Genomic DNA, 23,711 nt, shown 5'->3' with positions numbered 1-23,711 from the left:
GCCGGGCCCGGAGAGAGGCCAGGAGGGAGCTGGGCGGGATCAGCCGGAGGGGGCTGGAGTGACCACGAGGGACCTGCAGTCAGCAGCGTCTGCACTCATGGGGGTCAGCGCAGGACCTGAGGGACCCCAGGCCACTCACGGCTGCTGTGTCCTGTGCCCTCTGCAGGCCAGCAGGCCCCCAGGCGCAGGCCCAGGGGTGGGGGTGACAGGCTGCCCTCCCAGGGGACAATAGCACTTGGGGTCAGGGCTCAGGGAGCCAGGCCCGGGTCAGCCCCAGATGGGCTTCGAGGGTGTGGGAGGATGCCAGGGACCTGGCGCTGGACTCCAGGGCAGGTGGGGCCGGCCTGGCGGACAGTTTCCACGCCTGACACCTCGGCGTTTTGGCACAGAGGAGAGTTGGTGGCCAGCCTGGCCCGGCCCAACCTTTGGGTGTTAGAAGTCACAGTTTTTTGGGGCCTGGCGCTGAGCCAGCAGGTTCCCCCCACCTGGCCCCACCCTGCCCCTGCCCTGAGCGTCCTGGGGCCCTCCCAGCCCGACAGACACCCCCCTGCCCCAGGCCCCAGCGCCCCAGGGCAGGGCAGGGGGCTCTGTGACCTCAGGGCTGGTGGCAGGGACAGAGGACAGAGGAGGGGTCAAGGAGGAGCCAGGTCCTCTGTCCCAGCAGCCCCTCGCCTTGGCAACCCCCCACTCTGGGTCCTGCTGGCTCCAGGGACCAGGGAGGCTGGGGCCACCTCCTGTTCCCCAGGTCACTGTGAGGCAGGTCCAGGGTGGACGGCTCTTGGTGGGGGCCAGGGAGGACACGCAGAGGCAGCCAGGGAGAGGGGCCCAGCCCCACAGCCGTCCTCCTCTGGACAGTTGCCTGGATTCCCCAGCAGTGACCCGTCTCACCTCCCTGTTGGGCCCAGGGCAGCCGCCAGGCAGGAAAACCCCAGACGGGGGTCAGAAGCCAGGAGGGACAGCCACCACCCTGAGGCCTGGAGACTGGGGCTCCTGCTGCTTCAGGCAAGGCACGTCTGGGTGTCAGAAAGGACACACGTGACCGAGAACAGCCAGTGGTAGCTTATTCCATAAGGATGTTTGTTCCACAGGAAGCCCAGGAGCAGATGGCCTCAGGTCTGTCTCTGAGGCTTGGAAATCAGGCTCTTCATGGGTTCTTCCCCACCCATACTTCCTTAGAGAATGGGTTTTTGTCTTCACATTTGGTGTCTCATAGTTACAAAGTGGCTGCTGCAGCTCAAGACAACACATACTCACACAGTGTTCAGTGTTAAAAGGCAGGAAGTGGACAGTGAGACAAAGCACCCCAAAGACTCATTATGTTCCATGGGCCAGCGTTGGGCTGGCTGTAAGACCACCTCATAGTTGCAAGGGAACTGGGAAATTGAGTACCTGACCAAGCAGAAGAGGATTGTTGTAATTGGTTGAGGCCAGTCATGGTTCTTCCTCTGGGCCACACGCACAGGCGTACATTCTGGAGCAAGGGAAGAAGGGGCAGCTGGGGGCCAGACAGCCATCAGGGTTCACCTCGTCTTCACTTCCCACCACCTGCTTGTCCCGAGAAGGCCGCAGGGCCCTGGGCGGTGCCAGCCCTCATCCACTCCTGCCCCGCACTTTACAGCCTGACCTCATGGACCACATGAAGGGACTTCCCTCTGGGGGGGCCACAGCAGTCTCAGAGCTCAGCCAGGCTCTGTGTAGGAGGGCGGTGGCCTGGCCAGGCAGCTGGGCCGCAGTGACGTCACCAGGGTCTCTGCTCCCCAGGCCGGGTCAGGTTTTCCTGGGCTGAGTCCCCATACCCACTGCCACCCGCCCGGTGAGCTCATACAGGGCAGGGATGAGATCGCTTCTCTAGGAGGGTGGCCACCCCCGGGCCAGGGGCCCTGGGCTCTGGCTGGGCCTCATTCTCACTTGGCTGAGGTCCAGACTCTGCTGCCCAGGTCTGTGTTCTGTGGATGGCAGAGGCGGGGGAGAGGAGTTCAGGAAGGGGGCCATCCAGACCAGACTGGGCAGCGGCTGGAGCCAGTACCAAGGACACCAGGGCCGCCCCATCCCCAGAACTCCCAGTGCCACCTCCCTCCACTGCCCTTTGTCCGTGTCCCCCTCAGGTGGCTCCATCTTGACACCAACCCTCAGGTTCCCCCAGGACACGGCCACTCAGCCGTCCCCGGCACCCCCAGCCTACCCCTGTCTGCTGAGTGGACGACCTGCTGTCCCCAGCAGCAGGGCACCGGTGGGGGAGCAGCCTTCGTCCACTGTCCTGGCCCATCTGTCCCCTGTTCCCGCCCTCACATGGCTGCCCTAGTCCACCTCCTGCCACCCATGGCCATGGCCTTCCTGCCGCTTGCCTGGCTCCTCCGTAGAGCCCGACCTTGGCCTTGGCTGACCGGCCAACGGCGCTCAGCAGTTGGAGCCCCTTTCTGCTTTGGGGGGTCCCAGGCTCCTGAGCCTGGGGTCCACCCTGAGCTCAGCAAGCTGCTCCCTACTTGGTGACTCCATGAAGCTTGGCCCAGGCGGTGGCTGAGCCGTGGGTGGGACAATCTGTGGTCTGGTGGGGGAGGCACTGGGTCCCTCAGCCCTCCCTGTGTGACCTTGGCAAGTCACTTGCCTTCCCTGAGCTTCTGTTTCCACTTCATGTGCAATGTGACCAGCGACCTTCCTTGTCTATGAGATCTTATAAGGACCAGAAAGAGAAGTGGCCCCGGTTGGGGATGGGCAGGAGGGGCTCCCACTTGCTGAACTGCCCAGGGGGCTACTCCACAGCTGCACCCCGTGACAGCCCAGCCAGCCTGAGCGCTGTGAGGACCACAGCACCCCTCTGCCCAGGCCCTACCTTGGAGAGTGCAGGGCTCTCAGGACACCTGGCCGCTGCTCCCAGCCCAGGCTCGCAGCGCCCCCTGCTGGCTTCTCTGGGGACAGCAGGGACTGTGGGGCCTAAATCTTGGCTCCCAGGAGATTTAAGGGGAAGTTTGCTCCCCAAGTTTGCTGTCCTTGACTTTGCCTGCCTCGAGGACAGAGGACAGGGCTGTGCTCCAGGCCAGTCCTGAGGAGCTACAGCCACCCGTCTCCCTGGATAGGACCCTGGAGCCCATGCACTAGGCAGTACTATTCACCCCTCCCCATTACCTCCCCCTCCCCCTCCCCCTCCCTCCCATCCTTTCACCCATCTCCTCCCCTCCTCCTCCTTCTCCCCTCCCCCTCCCCCCACCCATCTTCCCAGCTATCCACTTCAGGGGCCCAGCCAAATGTGGCCGGTGATAAAAGGCACACACACTTTCCCCCCTGGGGCACTGCCCAGGAAGGGGTGAGCAAGGCACAGCGCTCTGGAGGGCACCTGTTGGCACCTGCTTGCATCCAAGGGTCCAGGGTGGGCCTTGGGGTCCTTCCTAATGGAGGAAGGACAAAGGGATCCGTGGTCCTGCTAAGAGTCACGACCAGCCGCTGCAGAAGGGGACAGCTGCGGTCCCATGGGACAGGACCCTGCGCACACGCATCCCTGGTGGCCAGCGGGCCTGACCCTCCGCCCTTCCCGGCCAGGTCCTCCTGCTGGAGGCAGCAGAGCAGCCCTCGGGCCCGGACAACGGCCTGCCCACCCCGCAGAGCACCCCGCCCTGGAGTGAGGACTTCCTCCCAGGCGCCATCCCCCTGGCTCACCCGGGGCCCCAGAGGAGAAGGCCCACGGGCCCAGCCGGTGAGTGCAGCCTGCAGGGCGCGGTGGGCTAGCCTGCCCCCAGGGACCTCCCCAAGTTGGCCTCAGTGTCCAACAGGCTCAGGAGATGCTTGGAAAAGCTGAGCCATGGCCGTGGGGGCCAGGGAGGCACCTGGCAGCTGCTGAGGCCCAGCCTGGACTCTGCCGTCTGCCGCAGTTGCCACCCCTCCTTACTGTCCTGCCGTCCAGCCACTGTCCTCAGAATGCCTGCCCTGGACCACCAGTCCCGCCCAGCCCATCCCTGCTCAGCTCCATCTTGGGAAAGGCCCTGCCCACATCCCACAGAGTCCTCACTGACCCCTCAGGCCAGAACTGGAGGACATCTGTCACCCTGTCTTCTTATCCTACTTTAAAGTCAAGGGTAAAACGTCCTCTCTGCAGATTCTACCTGAGCTCTCCGCTCTGCGCTTGGGCTGTAGAGAGTAAGAACAGCTGCAGTCACAGGGACAGTTGTCAAAGGCCTGGTCAGGACTGGGCACTCCGCTGGGGTGTGTCCTGGGGAGATGTTTAGCCAGCACCTGTCAATATGGCTGCACCCGGGTCTACAGCTGGGGCCCTGTGACGGTCAGGGTGCACTCTGTGCAGGTTACTGAGTATGTTCATAGGCAGGACAGATTCCCTTTCTAAGCTGTGCACAAAGCTTGTGAGTCTTAGTTACAGAGGAGAAAACTGAGGCTCAGAGAAGTTAGGTAACTCGCCTTGGGTCACCAGCATTTTGCCATGATGAGCCTCAGCCCCACCTCAGCCCTTTGGAGGGAACACACTTGCTCGCTCTCCTCTCCCAGTCGAGCCCCCAGACTCAGCTCTGGGCACCCACCTGTCCTTCACCTCCTCTGTCCTTATTCTGACAAGGGATGCAGGAGGGGGACAGGGAGGGCAGATCCCTAGGTGGCTTCCAGCGGCCTTTCCTGGGGAGAAGCAGATGCCCTGCGTCCTTCTAAAGGAGCCAGAGCTGGTGGGAGGTGGCCGGGGCAGGCTGCCATGAGGAAGGTGGGGCATCGCACTTGGGTGGCCTGCGCCCTGAGCCACTGCCCCCAGGGTCTCATGCCCAGGACACTTCCCCATGACCTCCTTCTTCTGGGACTGAGGAGGAGGGGGCCTCCGTCCTCAGAGGACCCAGACCCCAAGCCCTCTAGGTGGGTGTTGGGAGGCCCCTGCCTTTCTCACCAGGGAACATGCAGTTCCTACAATGGCCACAAGGTGGCAGGAGCACACTACAAATGGTGGCACCTGGGCGTCCTCCCAGCTGGCCCCAGGAATGGAGGCAGGTGGGGCTCCCAGGAGCCCGCAGCGCCGCCAGAACAGGAAGGACACCGAGAGGCAGAGCAAGTCCTTCCACCCAGTCAGCAAGCCCAGAGGGACAAGGGGCCAGAGAGCGTGTCCACCCCCCACTCTGGTCCAGCCCCAGGGCCTGGAGACCACAAGCCCCGTACTTGACCTCAAGCAGGGAGGTAGTAGGGCAAGAGGACGGGACCTGGAGTGCAGGGACCTGAGCCACACCTGGCTCTGTGACCTTGACGGAGACCTCACATCCCCTGTGGTCAGGCTCGGAGCCACCAGGACGCAGGGCCCCGAGTCTCAGGCCTCGCCTCCCTCTCTCCTAGGGCCCCCAGGGCAGACTGGGCCACCAGGGCCTGCAGGTCCCCCGGGCTCCAAAGGTGACCGGGGCCAGGCAGGAGAGAAGGGCCCAGTGGGACCTCCAGGTAAGGACCCCTCCCATGTCCACAGGAGGAAAGGACCGTTCGTCCGCTGCCCTGGCAGCAGAGGTGTCCCCTGTCCCACCAGGAGCCTGGGCTCCTTCCTCCGTCCCCTCCCTGTCGGACACCCTGGGCTGTCAGGAGAAGGACTGCAGGGACCTGGGTGAGGGCGGCCAGTGCCAGGATCAGGGGCTTGTTCTCAGCCACTGAAGCAACCTCCAGGACCCTTCGTCTCCTCCCGAGTCCCTGGGGGGTGGAGTTCCTCTTGGTGGCTGAGCTCCCTGGAGGACCCCCGGCGTTGGCTGGGGTCTGTGCTTGTCCTGCTGTCCCTGTCACCCTCACCTCTGTCCCCGCTGCCCTGTCCCCTCTGCACTGGGCTGGGAAGGAGGAGCTTCTCATTGGCCTCCCAGAGGCTCCCTCCACGTGACCCTGGCCAGCCTGTCCCCGCAGGGCCTCAGTGTCCCTGTCTGCACCTGCCCCGCCCTCACGGTGACTCCTCTCCCCCACTGCAGGGCTCTTGGGGCCACCCGGGCCCCGTGGGCTTCCTGGAGAGATGGGGCGCCCCGGTCCCCCAGGACCCCCGGGCCCAGCAGGCAGCCCGGGCCTCTCGCCGAGTGGTCCCCAAGGTGTCCTCTACTCTCTGCAGCCGCCTACGGACAAGGACAGTGAGTGCCGTGCAGAGGGCCGGGTGGGCAGGGGCACCTCACTGACTCGGGGGCGGTGACCTTCCCCAGAGGGGTCCCAGGGAAGCCGGGATCCTGCCAGGGAGGGGATCAGTGGAAGCTAGGGCTGGTGTTGGCAGTGTCCCTTGGGGCTGATGCCAGTCCCAGCCTCACTCTTGGCCCCAGGATGGCTTGTCCCCACCCCAGGGCTCAGCCCCTGCCTCCAGCTCCTGGTGGCCATTGCCTGTGGCCTGGCCCCAGTTCCCCCCCACCCCCCCACCCCATGCCAGGCTGTCCCTGGCTGCATTTCCCCTACAAGTCCCCTGGCTGTAGGTCATGTGACAAGTGTTTACTGAGCACCTACTACATGTCAGACTCAGCCGTGAGCAAAATGGGCTCCCCCAGGCCCCGGAGGCTGAGCTGGGGCAGGGGGACCCCAAACCGCACAGACCATGTGCTTCCTGGTGGGGGCAGGCAGATGGGGGGTGGGGGACAGGGAAGCCCCAGCTGACCAGACGGAGGAAGCCCTTGGTGCCCAGGAGTGTCCTCTTTGGCTGAGTGCCTGGCGCCTGGGGGCAGGATCTAAGATGGGGGAATGGGGTGACTTTACACTCTGGGAGGACAGGATGGCAGATGGCTTCTGTGGGCAGGGTGGCATCTCTGGGTCAGCTGTCCCAGATACCTGAGCCACCTTCCTGCCTGGCTTCTGGGCCCTGGGGCAGCTCAGCCCTTGTGTGACCGACCCCTGCCAGCCTCAGCGTCCACTCCCATAGAGTAGGATGGTCACAGTCCCTGGTGGAGAGCTCTGGCCAGTGCCCGCGCCAGGACCGGGGCCCAACTGCCACCGGGGTACAGGGCTGGGCCGACGGCAGGGCGGGGGGTGGGGTGGCGGGCCCGCGGTCTGTGGACCAGCTTCCCTCTGGACAGTGGCCTCTGGTCAGCAGCCTGCACTGTGAGGAGCCAGCTAAGGGCTGTCTTGGGCACAGGGCCAGGGTCACTTCTTGAGCCCAGAGCCCTTCGGGGTCCCCAAGGGAGGTGGCCTTCCTGGAGGGGAGTGTGTTTGGGAAGGGCACGTGCTCAGGGGTTGGCCTCAGGACTGGGCATCCCTAAGAGGCCTGTGGACAGTGTGGGTCTGTGTGGAGGGTGGGGCCCAGGCGCCTCCTGTCCCAGGTCTGGCCTGGGGATGGGATAGGTCTCATCCTGCAGGGCACCAGGAAGACAATTAGCACCCCCCACCCCAGTGTGTGACCTCGGTGACAAAGGGTGGTGGGGGGCTTCCCTGGGGAGGCCGGGCCCTTGCAGTAGGGATCGATGAGCAGCAGGCCCCAAGTCTGGAGGGCCCGGAATGTTCTAGAAGGAGTCAGTGCTTCCTGGGGAGGCTGCTAGCTCCCCTGCCCTCTGACTGCCCGGCCTCTTGGGGACTTGTGAGCAGGAGGGACGCGGTGCCAGGGCTGCTGAGGGACAGGAGGAGCCCACTCCGGGGGGGCTGACAGGCCCCTCAGGCCCAGTCTCTGGGTGTGGCAGGCTCTGCCGTACGTGGTCACCAGCGGCCATCTCTTCCCACAGATGGAGACGCCCAGCTGGCACCTGCCGTGGTGGACACCGTGCTGGCGGGCATCCCAGGGCCTCGAGGTCCCCCCGGCCCTCCAGGTGAGTGGAAGGGGCCTCCCCAAGTGTCACATGGCCAGAGGTGAAGGGGCAGCTCCCCTGGGGACTGGGCACACCAACTTCGAGTGATCTGAACAGGACACCAGAGGAAGTGGCCCCAGGCTGCCCTGGCCTGTCTCCCGGGTGGGAGGGGCTCTGGGATGTGGGGACCCAGGCCCAGGGGAGGCCCCAGGGCCTGGGGAGCTGACACAGGGAGCAGAGCCTGCGGTCACCTGGTGGGAAGCTGGCTCCAGGCCTGGCCTGACCCCATCCTCCACATGTCCTCCCTGGGGACAGCGTGAGACAGGGCAGACTGGCCACCGCCCCCAACCCTGCCCACCAGCTGCATGCTCGCCACACCCAGGGCTCCCTGAAGGGGCAGTGGAGGCCCTGGAGGGAATGGGCAGCCCGGCCACCCTGCTGTCTCTCACTAGCTCTCTGTGCAGTGGACAAACATCCCCTGAGTGCTTACTGCACACTGAGCCATGTGCCAGGTCCCCGGGGCCCTTGGATTCACTGTGAGGTGCCATCCCGGCCTGTGCCCACCATCTAGCACAGGGCAGGCCAAGTGCCGACTTCCTAAGTCACCTGAATAGGACGTGAGAGAGGGACAGGGACAGGCAGAGCTGGTGAGGAGGGAAGGGATGGTCCTAACGGGGACATTGGAGCAGACACCCAGGGATGCAAGGACATCGGGAGGAGGACGCAGGGCACCATGAGGAGGATGCAGGGACACCAGGACGTGCCGTGTCTCGGGCGCTCAGGCCGGGGAGGGCGTTTGCTTTGAGGCCAGGCTGACCCTGATGTGCACCTGGTCACGCAAAGGTCACCCTTTACCCAAACGTCCTCTCTGAGCCTGGGGACACTGAGCAGCCCAGCCATGGGTCCCCGCAGCCTGGGAGGCATAGGCCCGTCCACGGGGACAGGGGCCTCTCTTCTGAGCCGGGCAGAGATGTGTCAGGAGCCCCTCCCTATGCAGGCCCAGGAGACCCAGCCTGACCCTCGGGCATCTGTCACGTAACCCACCGCGGCTGTGGGTCCCTGTCAGGGATGGACCTGGGCACAGGGGGACAGGCCAGGAAGGCTTCCTGGAGGAGGCAGCGCTGCGTCCCGGAGCCCGGGAGAGAGCAGTGGGCAGGGACCTCGGGCCAGCGGAGGGAAGGGAGGCTCTGGGAAGAGCAGCAGCACAGGAGCCTTGGGGGTGGGCAGGCAGGGCCAGGCACCCGGGGCCCCAGCAGGACCAAGGGGACGTGCGCTTCTCGAAGCTCGCTCTGGTGAGGCACGTGGGCAGGAGGCTGTCCTAGGGACCCCAGACAGATGGACGGTTGAGGAGGGCCGGGTCCTGGGTCAGCGTGCGCCAGGCTTCCCAGGCTGAGTGCCAGGCCCACAGGGGTGGCCGTCGCAGCCGGGTCTCCAGCTCTTAGGACTGGGCAGCCCGGGGCTGAGGCCCGAGGGGAGCAGGTGGAGGCAGAAGAGTGGACGGAGCTGGGCTGGGGCAGCGGGAGGGAGGCCTCGCGAGCACTCGGCTCTGCCCACAGGTCCCCCTGGACCACACGGCCCCCCGGGACCCCCAGGAGCACCAGGATCCCAGGTAAGGACGCAGCCACCTCTGGCGTGGACTGAATGGCGGGAGGGACCGTGGCCTCTCCAGGAGGGGGAAGGCAGACGGGCATCCTGGTCACTAGGGGCAGTGGCCCTCTGCTGCCCTGTCCCTGTGCACAGGTGAGAGGATCCAAGGCCCAGCCGAGGCCCAGGTCCTGGCCAGCTGTGGACGGGGCTCCAGGACCTAAAGGCCTCAGGCCTGGCCTTCCCATTTGCTCTTGCTGGCCTCCTCCCAGACCGGGGACCCACAGCAGGCTGAGGGGGGGGGACGGGAGCCCCTGGGCAGCAGGCCTCACGCGCCCGTTTGGTTTCTGCAGGGCCTGGCTGGCGGGCAGCCCGTGGAGGGACCGGCTGTAAGTGCAGGCTGTGCCGTGGCCCCAGGGCAGTAGGCCCAGGTGCTGAGGCGGGGTCTCCCAGCCAGAGCGGGCAGCGGGAGGGACCAGGACAGACCACATCAGAGCTGCCCAGAGGGGCCTGGAGTGGGCTGCAGGGACCGTGGCCAGCGGGAAACAGCCTCCCCAGAGGCTGAGGAGGGCCTCCCACGCCAGGCTCTGCAGGGTGCCCAGGGCACGACCTGCCCTGCTCCTCTCACCCCGGAGCAGGAGCCGCGGGGCCCACCTGTCCTGGCTCATTGCCCCGAGGTCTGCCCCGGGTGACCGTGTGACTTGTTCCCTAGGGCCAGCCTGGAGTGAAGGGAGCAGAGGGGGACAAGGCAGCAGCCACAGAGGTATGGATGGCGGTCAGCAGGCTCCCGCGGCCAGCCACAGCACTGCAGGGAGAGGGCGGACCCTCTAACTTATCCTCACACCTGGCCTGGTGCTGGGGTCCCTGCCCTCGGCAGTGCCCAGCCCAGTGCAGCCGTGACTGCAGGGCAGATGGCAGATGGCGGGGCTGCCGGGTCAGGCCACAGGACCTGGGATGCGGGATGGGGACCAGTCCACGAGAGGTTGAGGGGCCCTTCTAAAGGGACAAGGCTCCCCTGGGAACAGACATGCCCACGGGCATTGGTGGGCTGAGGGACAGGTGGCTGGTGGGTAGGAGGGACAGATGCAGGAGGAAGGGTTTGGGGCCTGGAGCTGAAGGAGTGTTGGTCAGAGGCAGAGGTGGAGGCTAGATGGTGGCCAGTTGGAGGAGGAGCCCAAGCAGAGGCCAGGTGGAGCCCAGGTGGAGGAGGAGGCCAAGTGGAGCCCAGGTAGAGCCCAGGTGGAGGAGGAGCCCAGGTGGAGGCCAGGAGGAGGCCAGATGGAGCTCAGGTGGAGCCCAGGTGGAGGAGGAGGCCAAGTGGAGGCCAGATGGAGGAGGAGGCCAGGTGGAGCCCAGGTGGAGAAGGAGCCCAGGTGGAGCCGAGGTGGAGGCGGAGCCCAGGTGGAGCCGAGGTGGGGCCCAGGTGGAGGAGGAGCCCAGGTGGAGGCCAGATGGAGGAGGAGGCCAGGTGGAGCCCAGGTGGAGGAGGAGCCCAGGTGGAGCCGAGGTGGAGGCGGAGCCCAGGTGGAGCCGAGGTGGGGCCCAGGTGGAGGAGGAGCCCAGGTGGAGGCCAGATGGAGGAGGAGGCCAGGTGGAGCCCAGGTGGAGGAGGAGCCCAGGTGGAGCCGAGGTGGAGGCGGAGCCCAGGTGGAGGCCAGGTGGAGGCGGAGCCCAGGTGGAGGCCAGGTGGAGGCCAGGTGGAGGCCAGGTGGAGGCCAGGTGGAGGCCAGGTGGAGGCCAGGTGGAGGCGGAGCCCAGGTGGAGGCCAGGTGGAGGCCAGGTGGAGACCTGGCTGAGCGGGGACCTGGGCCTTGGAGATAGGCGCTGTGGGCGAGGCTGGGCAGGACCTTTGGAGGTAGGACCAGAGCAGGGGGCAGGCAGTGAGGCTCCCGAGGTGGGCACAGGGGTTGCAAGGAGCCAGGGGAGGGGCTGAGGGGCGAGGCTGGCTGGAGGGCCGTGAGGTGGGTCCCTGGATCCAGCTGGCCCTGGCCCCCGCCGACGCGCCCTGACCCTGCCTCCCTCCTGGCAGGGCGAGGGGGTGCAGCAGCTGCGGGAGGCGCTGAAGATCCTGGCCGAGAGGGTCCTCATCCTGGAGCACATGATCGGCATCCACGGTGAGCGCCCACGGCGCCCTGGCCTCCCCCACCAGCCGCTGTCCTCAGGCCTCTGGTGGCCCTGGCCGACCCCACCACTCAGCTGTCAGGTGGTCTTTGCCAGCGTCACCTGCCCCTGCCCCTCCCCTGCTCAGGGTCCCCCAGTGGGGACCGCCAGTGCGCCAGCCTGGCTCCTGAGACCCTTCCCAGCACCCCAGGGCCCCGGCGGACCACAGCTGGTCACCAGGCTCCCGTCCCCTCGCCCTGCCCATTGGGTCCCTCCTGGAACACTGGCTCCCGCCTTCCTCGGGCCTCCTTGTCCCCACCTTCCCTTCCCCCACAGGCTGGGTCGGCCATGTCTCCCTGGTACACGGGGAGTGCCTCGGGCAGACTCCTCAGGGTTTGTTAAAGAATCAATGAGTAATGGGTGGGCATGTGGACAGACAGAGGGACAGATGGACAGACAGATGGACAGACAGATGGATGAATGGACAGACGGACAGATGGATGGATGGATGGATGAACAGACAGAAGATGGAAGGAATGATGGATGGGGATGAATGGATGGACAGATGGACAGACGGATGAATGGGTCCCCTCGTCCCACGGCCGGTGCTGGCAGCCCAGGTGCCTCCGATCACACCGAGGCTGTCTCCAGCCTGCCCTCTCTCCCTCCTTCCAGATCCCCAGGCCTCCCCTGAGGGCGGCTCCAGCCAGGATGCGGCCCTGAGAGCCAACCTCAAGATGAAGAGGGGCGGCCCCCCACCCGACGGTGCCCTTGCTGCCCTGCTGGGTCCCGACCCTGCGCACAAGAGCGCTGGCCAGGCCAGTGGCAGGAAGTGACAGCCAGGCTCCCCAGGACGAGCCCGGACCTGGCCCGAGGACCAGCCTGGGCCAGTGCTGCTGCTGGCTCCTGAAGATGTCCCACGTGGGCCTGGCCACCAGGCTCGGACACTGTGAGGGACACTGGCTCCCGGGCCCTGGGGCCTTAGTGACAGATGGTGTCGGGGCGGGGTCTGCAGGGGATGAGCACTCGCAGCAGAGGCCCCTCGCCCCTGTCCTCGTCCCCCGCTGCCTGCTGGAGGGGGCCTGGTGGCTGGGCCTGGGTGACCAGAGCCTGCGGTGACGGAGCCCCTGCTGCCTGGGCCTTGGCATGGGGCTGCCCCACGTGCCCACCTGATCCTCAGGAGCCAGCTCTCACCCCACTGACCCGGGATGAGGCACGGATGAGGGTCTACCCATGTCCTGGGTCCTGGCCAGCACAGGATGGAGCCCAGCGTCCTCTGGCCCTGCGTCTCCTCCCCCATCATGAGGAAGGCCAGGCAGGAGGGTCAGGCCAGGCCGCTCCTGAGGCAGCCAGGGAGCAGGGGACCAGGCCAGGCCCGGGAGGGACAGGCAGGGCCCACACCGCACTGGAGACCAGGCCTGGCCCTTCCTCAGCTTCTCTCCGGGGCTTGGCCGGCTCCTCAGGCAGGCAGGGGGCTGTGCCTGGCCGGAGCTCTGGAACCTAGGGGACCCTGAATGAACCGACTGTCACATGGACCGGGGACTGCGATGGGGGGGCGGTGTGGTCAGGAACAGGGGTCTGTGGCAGGCATGGCCCACTGTCCCCATCTCCCTGAGCCCACCCCCCATCAGGCCCTGGCCACCCTGAGCCAGGAGGAGGGAGCACCGAGGGACTGTCCCCACAGGTGGGACAGCAGCCCCTGCCCACCCGCCTCCCTGGGCATCTCCAGGGTCTGCCGCTCCTGGGGGACACCTTGAGTTCGCGTCCCCTTGGCAAACTGGACAGAGGGCAGCTGGGGCACGGTGCTCCCGCCCTCTGGGCTCCTGGCAGGCTCCAGAGCAGAGGCTGGGTCCTGGCAGCCTCCCGCCCAGTCTCCTGTGACCCGCCAGCCCCGGTGCTCCTCTTGCTGGGCCAGGACCTGGGACTCGCCACCAAAGGAATTGCAGAATGGAAGGTGCTGGCACCACCCGGGGCAGTGTCCCCACGGCAGGAGTGGCCGTCCCCTTGATCTTGGTGCTCACGTGAGGCTGCAGCCGGGTTCTGCTCGACTCATGGCCCCTCCCCCGGGGGCCACCTGTCCTCATGGAGGGGCGGTCGGGGCCTTGCCGTTGTTCCCCGACCTGACAATAAAGGTGTCCTCCCACCGAGGTCTGTCCATGGGGGGCGGCCTGCAGGGGGCGGGGCTGTGTCCCCCTGAGCAGGCCCCAGGGAGCCCTGGGGTGACTTCCGCCAGCCACAGGGTGCCATGAGGCCTGCCAGGTGGGAAGGGTAGGTGACCCTACCCCGTCCCGGCTCCTGCCCAAGCCTGGGTCAGCAGCACGTCCTCCCCAGGCAGAACCAGAGGCCAAGTGCGGAGAGGGAAGGGGAGGCTGAGGCCAAGACAGATGGTCACCAGGAGCCCCTCCTCCTGTATTTGCTGATAAATATGTGACTGTGTCCAGGGCCCTGCCTCAGGCCCCATGGGTGGGACTGTCCCCCAACCACGTGGCCCTGGGCTGGGGGACTCATTCAGCTTGCTCAGCAATGGGACGAGGCCCAGGCAGGGCGGGGGCCTGAAACCAAACCAACAGCCACGGGGGGGGGGCAGCCAGGCCACTGTCCCAGGAATGCCAAAGAACATGCCTCTCCCCTTCGCTCCTCTCCCCAGGACAGGAGTTAGGAAAGCATCTCCCCCTCCCTTCCTTCCTGTGACAGGTCCTTCACTGAGTGCCTTAGCCGAGGCAGGCCCCGGGAACCTCAGTGAACAGAGCAGATGGGAATCCCAGAGATACCCAGCTGCCAACTTCACGGGGACATCCAAACAGACAGTGAGCCAGGGCAGCGGCACAGGCCTGTGATCCCAGAGACTAGGGTGGCTGAGGCAGGAGGATCGCAAGTTTGAGGCCAGCCTCAGCAATTTAGCGAGGCCCTGTGCAACCCAGCAAGACCCTGTCTCAAAATAAAAAATGAAAAGGGCCGGGGATGTGGCTCAGTGGTTAGGGACCCCGGGTTCAAGCCCTGGTACCAATAAAAAAAGACAGCGAGTTTACAAAGCCTTGGACAATGGGGTGGACACTCCCTGCAGAAGATGTGCACGAAGACTTGTCTTCATGCGAGTGTCACAGAGTAAGGGTACAAACCTAGATGCATGAGGACAAGTCACCACCCGTGGCTTCTGGATGTGGCCAGGAGACACAGCAATCCAGGGGCCTGGGCTCACGAGTGTGCGATCCAGCAACAGGGCCATCTCCACAAACCCTGAGTGAGGAGTTGGTGCGCTGCTGGGCCCTGGGAATGTCCCACCCCATCGTCCTCTTGCAAGACCACTGCCCGCCCTCCAGTCTCTACCTTGATCAAATGGTTCCGCAGCGGGGCCGTCTTGCAGGTCCGTGGGATGGTTTGGAAGGAGGGTGCCTGGCCAGGCTGGGAGGCCCGGCCAGCAATGGCTGCCTTAAATTGCTGAATCTTGAGTTGCTGTCTGCAGCTGGGGAGGGAAGAGCACTCCAGCAGAAGGGACAGCAGGTGCCACCATCCTGAGCCAGAGCCACCCCTGGAGCTCAGGGGACAACGAGGAAGCTGAGGTGGCTGGAGCAGGCAGAGGGAGGGACACAGGGGACCCCGGCTGGTCCTGCAGGAGGTGGCTCTACACCAGTGGGGGGTCTGAGTGCTGTGACCTGTGCTGGTCGAGGTGCCCAGGGTCACACTGGAGACAAAAAGAGACACAGGGTCCCGCATCTTTACAGAAACGAAGGAGGCAGGCCACCTGTCCAGCAGAAGAGCCTCAGGGCCCTGGGCCAGCAGGTCCCCAGAAGGGGTGCCTGGGCCCTGCGCCTGACCGGCAGAACAGTGAGATCCTCTGGTCTGGGTTCTCCAGCCCCATAAGATTGTCCCAAAGGCCATCCGATCACAAGCTCCACTTGGAGTGCAGGGGCCTCGTCCTTTCCCTGAGCCCCTGTGTAACTGTGGGCCTGAGTCACCTCCGGGTCCCAGCAGGCCCCCGGGCAGGGCGGGGCATGATGGGGCAAGACACGGGGCTTTGTGGGGCTGCAGCGCCCCTGGTGAATGCTACTGCCTTCCTCTGTGGCCTCTGGCCACAGCTCCTGTCTCCACAACGGGGCCTGGGCTCCTAGAAGCTGTCTTAGGTCTATGTCCCCACATTGTCCCCTAGAAGGTCTTTGTCCCCCATGGATGCTCCCTTAGGTCAGAGTCGGGGTCTGGCTCATTTCTGTCTCCTGGTCCCTGGACCAGGGCCTGGAGACTAAGCATCACGTTTAATCAAGGAACACTACCCCACCCCCTCCCCGTCCCTGCTGGGATGCTGGCCTGGTTACACCACAGAGCACCAAGTGACAGTCCCTGCCTGGAGCCACGCAACCCACGGGGACCAAGACAGCATCCCGGGAAGCCCACTTCTAGTGACAGCATGGCCCAGCCAGAGTCCAGGGCAGGGCCACTCGGTGGAGATGGCGTGTGTGGCCACACCAGCACCAACAGGGGAGGGGCTGGGACCTGGGGGGGCACCGGGAAGGGCCAGAGAGGGTCCCCAGGGCCCAGAGGAGTCGGCCAAGTGGGAGACCACACTCGAGGCAGGAGGAGCAGCCTGAGCAGAGACGAGAGGTGTCGGGGGGCTGCCCACGGGTCAGGGCACAGGAGGAGAGGCCTGGGCGCAGGGCCTGGCAGAGGCCACTCGGCTCACCCCACACCTGGCCCTGGCACCCCTTTGTTGCTGGACGAAGCCTCACATAATCGCCCAGGATAAAGTGCTCCCTGGGCTACAGTGGGACCAGTGTCCCTGGACGATGGGCCCAGAGCAGAGAGAGGACTGACCCCAGGGGAGGGTTTGTCCTAGGCTGCCCAGAACACAATGCCCTGCCCATCTGCATGCCTCTTGTCCTGCTCGTGCCCAGGCCAGGCCGGACGGGGACCACAGTGGGCAGGGCTGGGTATTCAGATGCTCAGGCCCAACTCAGAGCCACCAGGGGCAGAGCAGGCAGCAGGAGGCTGGCAGCTTCCAGTAGGAGCTCCTGCCGGTGGATGGACAGGACCAGGGTGCACCCAATAGGGCCAGGTCACAGGTTCTGTGGGATCAGAGGCTCCCTGTACCTGAGGACCTGGCTGAGGGAGAGTCTGTCCAGGGAGGTGACATGAGCTGGTCCTTGTGTGAACCTCACAACATGTGTCACCTCCTCCAATTTTACAGTCACCTCCCTGGTATGGAATGAATCAGCAGAGCCCCAGAGAGGCTGAGCAGCTTGCCCAGGGTCACACAGCAGGTTGGGGGTGAAGCCAGGGGCAGCTGTGCTGGGGGGTGCCGTCCTGGAAGGAGGAGTGGAGGTGTCATGAGCGGAGAGTCCGAGGGAGGACACTGCCAGGACAGGCCGAGGGTAAGCAGAGGCCAGAGTGGGCGAGGGGCACGGCAGGGCTGGTTGGGGAATGGCCAGGATTCTCCTGGGACATGGAATGCTGTCAGATGCAGGTTCTCCAAGGACCCCAAAGGCAGGTGGGAGGGGAATTGGCCCAAGGCATGAGCAGGCCAGCTAGGGTCTGCCCTGCCAGTCTGGCCCTTGTAGGGCCCAGAGAAGGATCATGCGACATGCAGGTCTGGCGGTGCCCCTGCCTTGCTCCTGAACTTGCTGTGGCTCCCCTGTGCTCTGCACTCTGCCACCTGGTGCTGTCTTCCTGGTCCCTATCCTCCTGGCTGCCCGGGAAGCTGCCCCAAAGTTTTCTCACTGGGGAGCCTCATCTCTGCAGCCTGCAGGTGCCGGTTTTCAGGCCCGGGGAGGTGCAGGGGCCTGCAGCAGGTAGGGGAGGGGCTCGCAGCCAGTTCAGACCTGGGCTGAGCGCCCCCTCCTCTGTCCCCTCCTCTGACCCATTCTATTGCCAGGACTCGGGATAGGAAGCCAATCGCCCAAAGCCCCTGCTCAGATGCGCAGAACCAGGTCCCTGTCACCTGCTCTGCTGGAACAGCCCTCTCCCTACAGACCCCCAGGAAAGAGGAGTGAGGGGGCCAGCCCAGTCCAGGGGGCTCCCGGGTCCACCTCTGCCCACTCCAGGGCCTGCCTGGGCCACCCAGGGGCTGATGAGGAGATGGGCACAGGTGGCCTCCTCCTCCCAGCCCCATTCGGGCTTGTCCTTCTCCCTGGGTGGCCTCTCTCCGCACCCTCCAGCCACGCCCAGGACACTGCTGCCTCCTCCCTCCATCGGTCAGCCCCTCTGCAACTCCGCCCTCGGCCCCCGCTGCCCTGCGGAGCGCAGGGCTGTGCGCAGGCGCCCAGCGGCCACGTGGCGTGAGCTTGAGCGCGTGGGAACGTGTGCGCGTGGGAACGTGTGCGCGTGGGAACGTGTGCGCGTGGGAACGTGTGCGCGTGGGAACGTGTGCGCGTGGGAACGTGTGCGCGTGGGAACGTGTGCGCGCGCGCTGGGGACGGGGACAGGCTCACAGGGCCCTCCCCAGGTCCTCGGCTTGAGCCCAGCCATCGCCCTCACTGTCCCTGAGCTCTAGCCTGAGGGCCCCTCTCGTCCCCACCCCACCTGCCCCCTGAGACCCCGGACTTGGGGACTGTCCTCCTGCCCACTCTCAGGCAGGGCTGCCGGAGTCTGGGTCTGAATTGGGCTTCTGGACCCACAGCCAGCCCCCAGCCACTGCAGGGACCCAGGGGGTGACCGCGTCCACGTGCCAGGAAGTGGTGGCACAGCAGGGAGGGCACAGACGGCACTGACCTTCGTGGCTCTCACGATGTGCACTCTTCCCAGTGCGTCCTTGGTACCCCAAGACCACGAGCGGCCCCTGTCCCATCCCAGTGAGCACAGCCCGTCCCAGTCCAGCCAAGGGCGGGTGAGGCACCGTGAGGGTCCCCTAGCCCCAGGCTCCGCTTCCCAGGACCCTAAGAATGTCTACATGCTCGGTCTTCCCCACCTGTCTTTGAGCATCCACTCTCAGGGTCACATCTGTGTCCCCAGCACCCAGCTCTGGGCCAGAGGTGGAGCAGTGACCTCGGGCAGTAAATCAGGGGTCCACTCACAGCAGGACGTTGGTGTGCAGAGCTGTCCCTTCCCAGCCCCGAGAGGCAGCCACCCAGGTGGGTGGCTGAAGGGCATGAAGGCATCCAAGATGCGCCCAGGTGGGAACAGACCCCACTGTCCTCCCACCAGCCCACACTTGCCATTCCAACCTCCCGGAAGGTTCTGGAACACCCTGCCCCCAGACCTGTTTTATGGATTATAAAAAGAAAATTTCATGAGATTTTCAATTAATTGAATTCCAGGGAGATTTATTTCCAATGTTGTTAATAAATTCCAACGCCACCTATAACTCGCAATTGCCAGTTAATTAACTCGAAATTGGTGCGTCGTAAAAGGCAAATTAAATTCTTTTCCAGGCAGGGCCTGGTGAATCTAATGAACGAGTGCCTCCTGAAGGAGGTAGCTGGGCTCACATGTCCCCTGCCCCCAGGTGAGGAGCATGTGATGTGGGCAAGCGACACCACGCCTCAGTGTCCTCGTGGGTGAAAGGTGATCACAGAGCTGCCTCCGGAGCCCTTGGGTATCTGGGGTAATGCTGGTGCTTTATTCATGAACACAACGAAGACCATCTTCTGGGGCCACTGAGTACCCAGGTGTTTGATCACATGTTCTGGATGTGGCTGCGAGGGTGTGTCTGGGGACTCTAATGTTTGAATCAGTAGACTGAGCAAAGCAGAGAAATGTCCCTTTCAAAGGTGGTGGGCCTTGTGCAATCAGTTGAAGCTATGAATCGGACCAAAGGGCTTCACAAGGGGTGAATTATGCCCGACAGCTTGAGCCTAGACACCAGTCTTTTTTCAGCCCTGGAACTCAAAATGACACACAGGCTCTTGTTGGGCCACGAGCCAGCTTTTGGACTGGAATTTGCACCAGGGTCTCTCTGGGTCTTCAGCTTTCCGACAGCAGATCTTAGAATTTCTCATCCTTCATAATCGTGGGTCAGTTCTGTGTAACGAACCCGTGTGTGTGTGTGTGTGTGTGTGTGTGTGTGTGTGTGTGAGAGAGAGAGATTTAGCTTACAACAGAAACTTACTCTCTCACTCTTCTGGAGGCCCGAGTCCATAACTAAGGTGTCAACAGGGCCACACCCTCACTGGTGGCTGTTCCTAGTGGCTTCTGGTGGCTCCAGGTGCCCTGGGCTTGTAGCTCCATCTCTGTCACCTTCACATGGCCTCCTCCTCCACACCTGACATTTGTCATTGTTTGTCAGGTCCACCTGGATGACATCATCTCATCCTTGACCAAGTGACACTTGCAAAGACTCTCTTTCCAAATAAATTCACGTTCAAAGACAGTAGGGGACAAATGGAGGTTCCATTCCCAGTTTCCCAAGGAATCTCCATCCTGCTTTCCAGATTGGCTGCACCAATTTGCAGTCCCACCAACAGTGTGAGAGTGTGCCTTTTCCCCACGTCCTCACTAACCCTCTCCTCGGTCTATACCCAAAGGACTTAAAAACAGCATACTATAGGGACACAGCCACATCAATGTTTATAGCAGCACAATTCACAATAGAAAAACTGTGGAGCCAACCTAGATGCCCTTCAGTGGATGAATGGATAAAAAAAATGTGGCATATATACACAATGGAATATTACTTGGCAATAAAAGAGAATAAAATCATGGCATTTGCAGGTAAATGGATGGCATTGGAGAAGATAATGCTAAGTGAAGTTAGCCAATCCCAAAAAAACAAATGCTGAATGTTTTCTCTGATATAAGGAGGCTGACTCATAGTGGGGCAGGGAGGGGGAGCATGGGAGGAATAAATGAACTCTAGATAGGGCAGAGGGTGGGAGGGAAGGAGAGGGGGGCAGGGAGTTAGCAAGGATGGTGGAATGTGATGGACATCATTATCCAAAGTACATGTATGAAGACACAAATTGGTGTCAACATACTTTATATACAACCAGAGATATGAAAAACTGTTCTATATGTGTAATAAGAATTGTAATGCATTCCGCTGTCATTTATTAAAAAAAAAATCAATAAAATAAAGATACTAGAGGACTGGGTGCGGTGGCCCAGGCCTGTAATCCCAGCAACTTGAGAGGCTGAGGCAGGAGGATTGCAAGTTCGAGGTCAGCCTCTGCAACTTAGCAAGACCCTGTCTCAAAATAAAAATTAAAAGGCTGGGGACGTGGCTCAGTGGTTCAACACCCCTGAGTTCAATCGAACAAAAAGACAAGAACAGAGGCCCCAGGGTCAGGACATGGACAAATGTTCTGGAGGGCTATTATTCTGCCTCTGTCATGGCCTTGCACAAGTCGCTGACCCCTGGGGCTTCCACTGCCCCCAGGGTGAGCGAAGGGCTGCTTCATTGAACTATTGCAACAGCCACCTGCTGGTGCGCCCCGAGGAAGCCAGTCCCACCTCCATCTTGACTTCGCGGGTGACCACATCAAGGCACAGAGAGGTTGTGTAACTGGACAGGGTTGCAAGGCTACAGTAGCAGACAGGACTGTCGACCTTGGAGGCTGCTTTCCCCTTTTGAACACTGAAATTTTGAAACCAGAACCAAGATCCCTCGCCATCCCACTCACCCATTCAAATTGCACAATCCAGTGCTTTTCAGAGTTTCTACAGAGCTGTGCATTTTCAAATTAATTAATTGATAGATTGATTTTGGAAATTGAACCCAGAGTCCCATGACCCCTGAGTCACATCCACAGCCCTTTCATTTTTAATTTAGAGACAGGCTCTCTCTAAGTTGCTGAGGGCCTGGCTAAGTTGCTGAGGCCAGCCTCCAACTTGCAATCCTCCTGCCTCAGCCTCCCGAGCCACTGGGATTACAGGTGTGTGCCACCGCGCCCGGCACCACAGTCCACGTTAGAACACTGTTGTCATCCCCCAAAGAAACCCTGTGCCCCCCAGAGGAATCAAAGGAAGCAAACCTCCTTCCCAGAGCCCTGGGTCATGGCTGTCCTGCCCTATCTGGGGACTTAAATCTCCTGGGACTTAATTTCATACACCGGCCCTTAGGGTGTGTGGCCTCTCGAGAGTGGCTTCCGTGACTGAACCCCAGGTTTTCGAGGCTCATCCGCGTGCGGTATCTGTCACTGTCCCCCCTTCTATTTATGGCCAAATGGAATCGATGCCCCCAACCCTGCCAACTCCAAAGCCTTTCTGTGGGTTGGCATGTTCCTGAAGCCTCCGCCACACCCGAGGCTTGCTCAGCAGGGTGGGATCTGGGGACAGCCCCCCACCCCTGCCCTGCAGTATGATTCCCAGCCCCACAGGAATTTCAGGGATGTTGGGCACGGGGTGGGGGTGAGCTGTGATGTCCGTCACCAGGGCCCGTAACAGTGTCACCTGTACCTAGGGAGGTGGCTGAGTGACGACAGACAGGCCAGTGTTACTGGAGGAGCTTGTCACTCACGCGGGTGTTGGAGAAGCTGTGCCAGCCACTCCATGCCACTTAGGGCCACTAAGGACCACTTAGGGCCACGGGGAGCACAGAGGCCGAGGGAGCCCAGGAGAGGCGAGGCTAGGCCCCACTGTACCAAGGTGGCAGGACTGGTTAGGAGTAAAGAGGACTGGGCAGTCAGGACCGGCTCCTTTCCACAGTCCCAGCTACAGGGAGGTCTGGGCTACAGGGAGGTCTCCAGGCGCCAGGTGCCCAAGAAGGCGACCAAGGGCCGGGCACAAGGGCTTGGAGGGTGACAGGAAAACGGGCAGGTTAGAGGGCAGACTCGGGCCTGGCCTGGCTGGTTGGCATCTGAGAGGCGCACTCCCCCAGCCTCGCCCCCGCCCTAGAGGAGGAGTAGGCACCAGGATGAGAACCTGCCACTGTGGGGCCTGTCCCGCCCTCCCCTGGGGCAGAGCTTCCTGGCCCCTCTCACAGGCCTGCACAGAGAACCCCAGGACATTTGCATAGCACTCAGCACCTCGGGCCACAGTGGGCAGCCACACCCAGCCTGGAGTCTCTGGCTGTCTTGGCACTAACCTGGCAGCCTCCAGAAGCCAGTCTGCACCCATCTGGGCACACCCACACTGCCCCAGGGAGGCCGAAATCTCAGAAATCAGGACCTCCACCCAGAGGGTGCTCTCTGCTTGGTCTGGAGTCTCTCCACAGGGAACCTTTCTGCCAAGTCCTGTCTGAGCAGCTGAGGACTTGAGGGCAGGGGTAAGAGAGCCCCTTCCCCGCCCAGGGCCTGCCTGTAAGGCCAGATTCTAGAGAGAAGATCCTGACCTCTCAGGGACCAGTCCTGACGCAGCTCTTCACTTGCTGTGTGATGTTGAGGGACACACACCCTCTCTGTTCCTTATATCAGGCTACAGGTTTGGGCCCATAGCCTGAGGGTTTCTATGGCTGCCACTTCTGCTCTGGGAATCACATCAGGAGCTGGCAGGGCCACACCCCTTCCAAGCTGACTGAGTCACACTGACAGATACTTATGGGCACTTCTAAGCCCCGCTGTCCTCGGGGCTGGGAACACAGCGGCCCCCAGCTAGGGAACGGGCAGCCCGTGTCGGTCCATCCTCGGGCTGGACATGGTTCCATCAGGGGCCAGGAAACCCCAGTGGAGCAGGGGCTGCAGGCCGGGCAGGGGTGGAGGATGCCCACCTCGTCCAGCCCAGGTCACTTCAACAGGCCACTCTGGGTGTGGGAGGCAGCCCCATGGCCTTGTGCGTAGACAACATGGACAGTGGAAGGATAACAGGAAAGACCGGGAGCCCAGGAGACAGAGCAGCAGCCCCCCTGGAGGGAGGGGAGTCCTTTCCTGCAGGGAGCAACTGAGGGATTCAAACTACCACGTAAGGGTTGTGCAGCTGAAGGAGGAGGCTGGGCAGAGGCCCCTTGGTGTGAGGCCAAGGCACTTGCTGTAGGGCCTTACTGTCAGGGTTCCCCAGTGACAGGGCAGCAGGGGCAGGTGCCAGGAGCAACACTGGATCCGTCTCAGCCCAGGGCCAAGGAGGTGGCTGATTGCCCCAGGTTCTGCCTGCTGGTGTCCACCTGGGTCTGGCCCTCAGCCTCTGCTTGCTCACAACTTTTGCTCCTTCCTCCCCTGACTTTCCATAACCTCTGCCCGCAGCGGGTGGCTTCGTGCCACCCACCATTCAAGCTGGTTGTTGACCAAGAGGTAGGTGTCTCAGGCAGGCTGCTATGACGAGTATACCCCGGACTTAACAAATGAACCTCACAATTCTGGAGGCAGGAAAGTCCAGAGGTCCCTGGCGAGGGCCCTCTTCCTGGATTGCAGATGGCCTTCTTCTTGCTGTGTCTCCACATGGCAGACAGAGAGAGGGCATCTCTCTCAGGTCGGTTTACGTAAGGGCACTAATTGTATTCCCAAGGGCCCCACCATTGTCTCCCAGGGGCTCCAGATA

At 63.1% G+C, this 23,711-nt stretch overlaps 1 protein-coding gene across 5 annotated transcripts in view; it reads left to right on the top strand.

The window, feature by feature from the left end:
• The window catches only part of COL26A1 (collagen type XXVI alpha 1 chain), a 128,038-nt gene extending 114,543 nt beyond the window's left edge, over nucleotides 1-13,495 (top strand). For 3 of the 5 annotated variants that reach the window (XM_081299449.1, XM_081299448.1, XM_081299451.1), the window contains exons 5-13: nucleotides 3,535-3,688; nucleotides 5,311-5,409; nucleotides 5,916-6,068; nucleotides 7,632-7,715; nucleotides 9,251-9,303; nucleotides 9,632-9,667; nucleotides 9,991-10,041; nucleotides 11,308-11,392; nucleotides 12,054-13,494. In XM_081299449.1, the coding sequence (XP_081155575.1) occupies nucleotides 3,535-3,688; nucleotides 5,311-5,409; nucleotides 5,916-6,068; nucleotides 7,632-7,715; nucleotides 9,251-9,303; nucleotides 9,632-9,667; nucleotides 9,991-10,041; nucleotides 11,308-11,392; nucleotides 12,054-12,214 (876 nt within the window). In that variant the 3' untranslated portion in view covers nucleotides 12,215-13,494. Of the gene's footprint in view, nucleotides 1-3,534; nucleotides 3,689-5,310; nucleotides 5,410-5,915; nucleotides 6,069-7,631; nucleotides 7,716-9,250; nucleotides 9,304-9,631; nucleotides 9,668-9,990; nucleotides 10,042-11,307; nucleotides 11,393-12,053 lie in introns of all 5 variants that reach the window. The other 2 variants (XM_081299450.1, XM_081299452.1) reach the window with 2 other exon arrangements.
• The last annotated feature ends 10,216 nt before the right edge of the window (nucleotides 13,496-23,711 follow it).

This window comes from Spermophilus citellus (assembly GCF_964194105.1).
Source record: "Spermophilus citellus genome assembly, chromosome: 6".
Lineage (NCBI taxonomy): Eukaryota > Metazoa > Chordata > Mammalia > Rodentia > Sciuridae > Spermophilus > Spermophilus citellus.
This window is presented reverse-complemented; position numbering and strand designations above follow the sequence as displayed.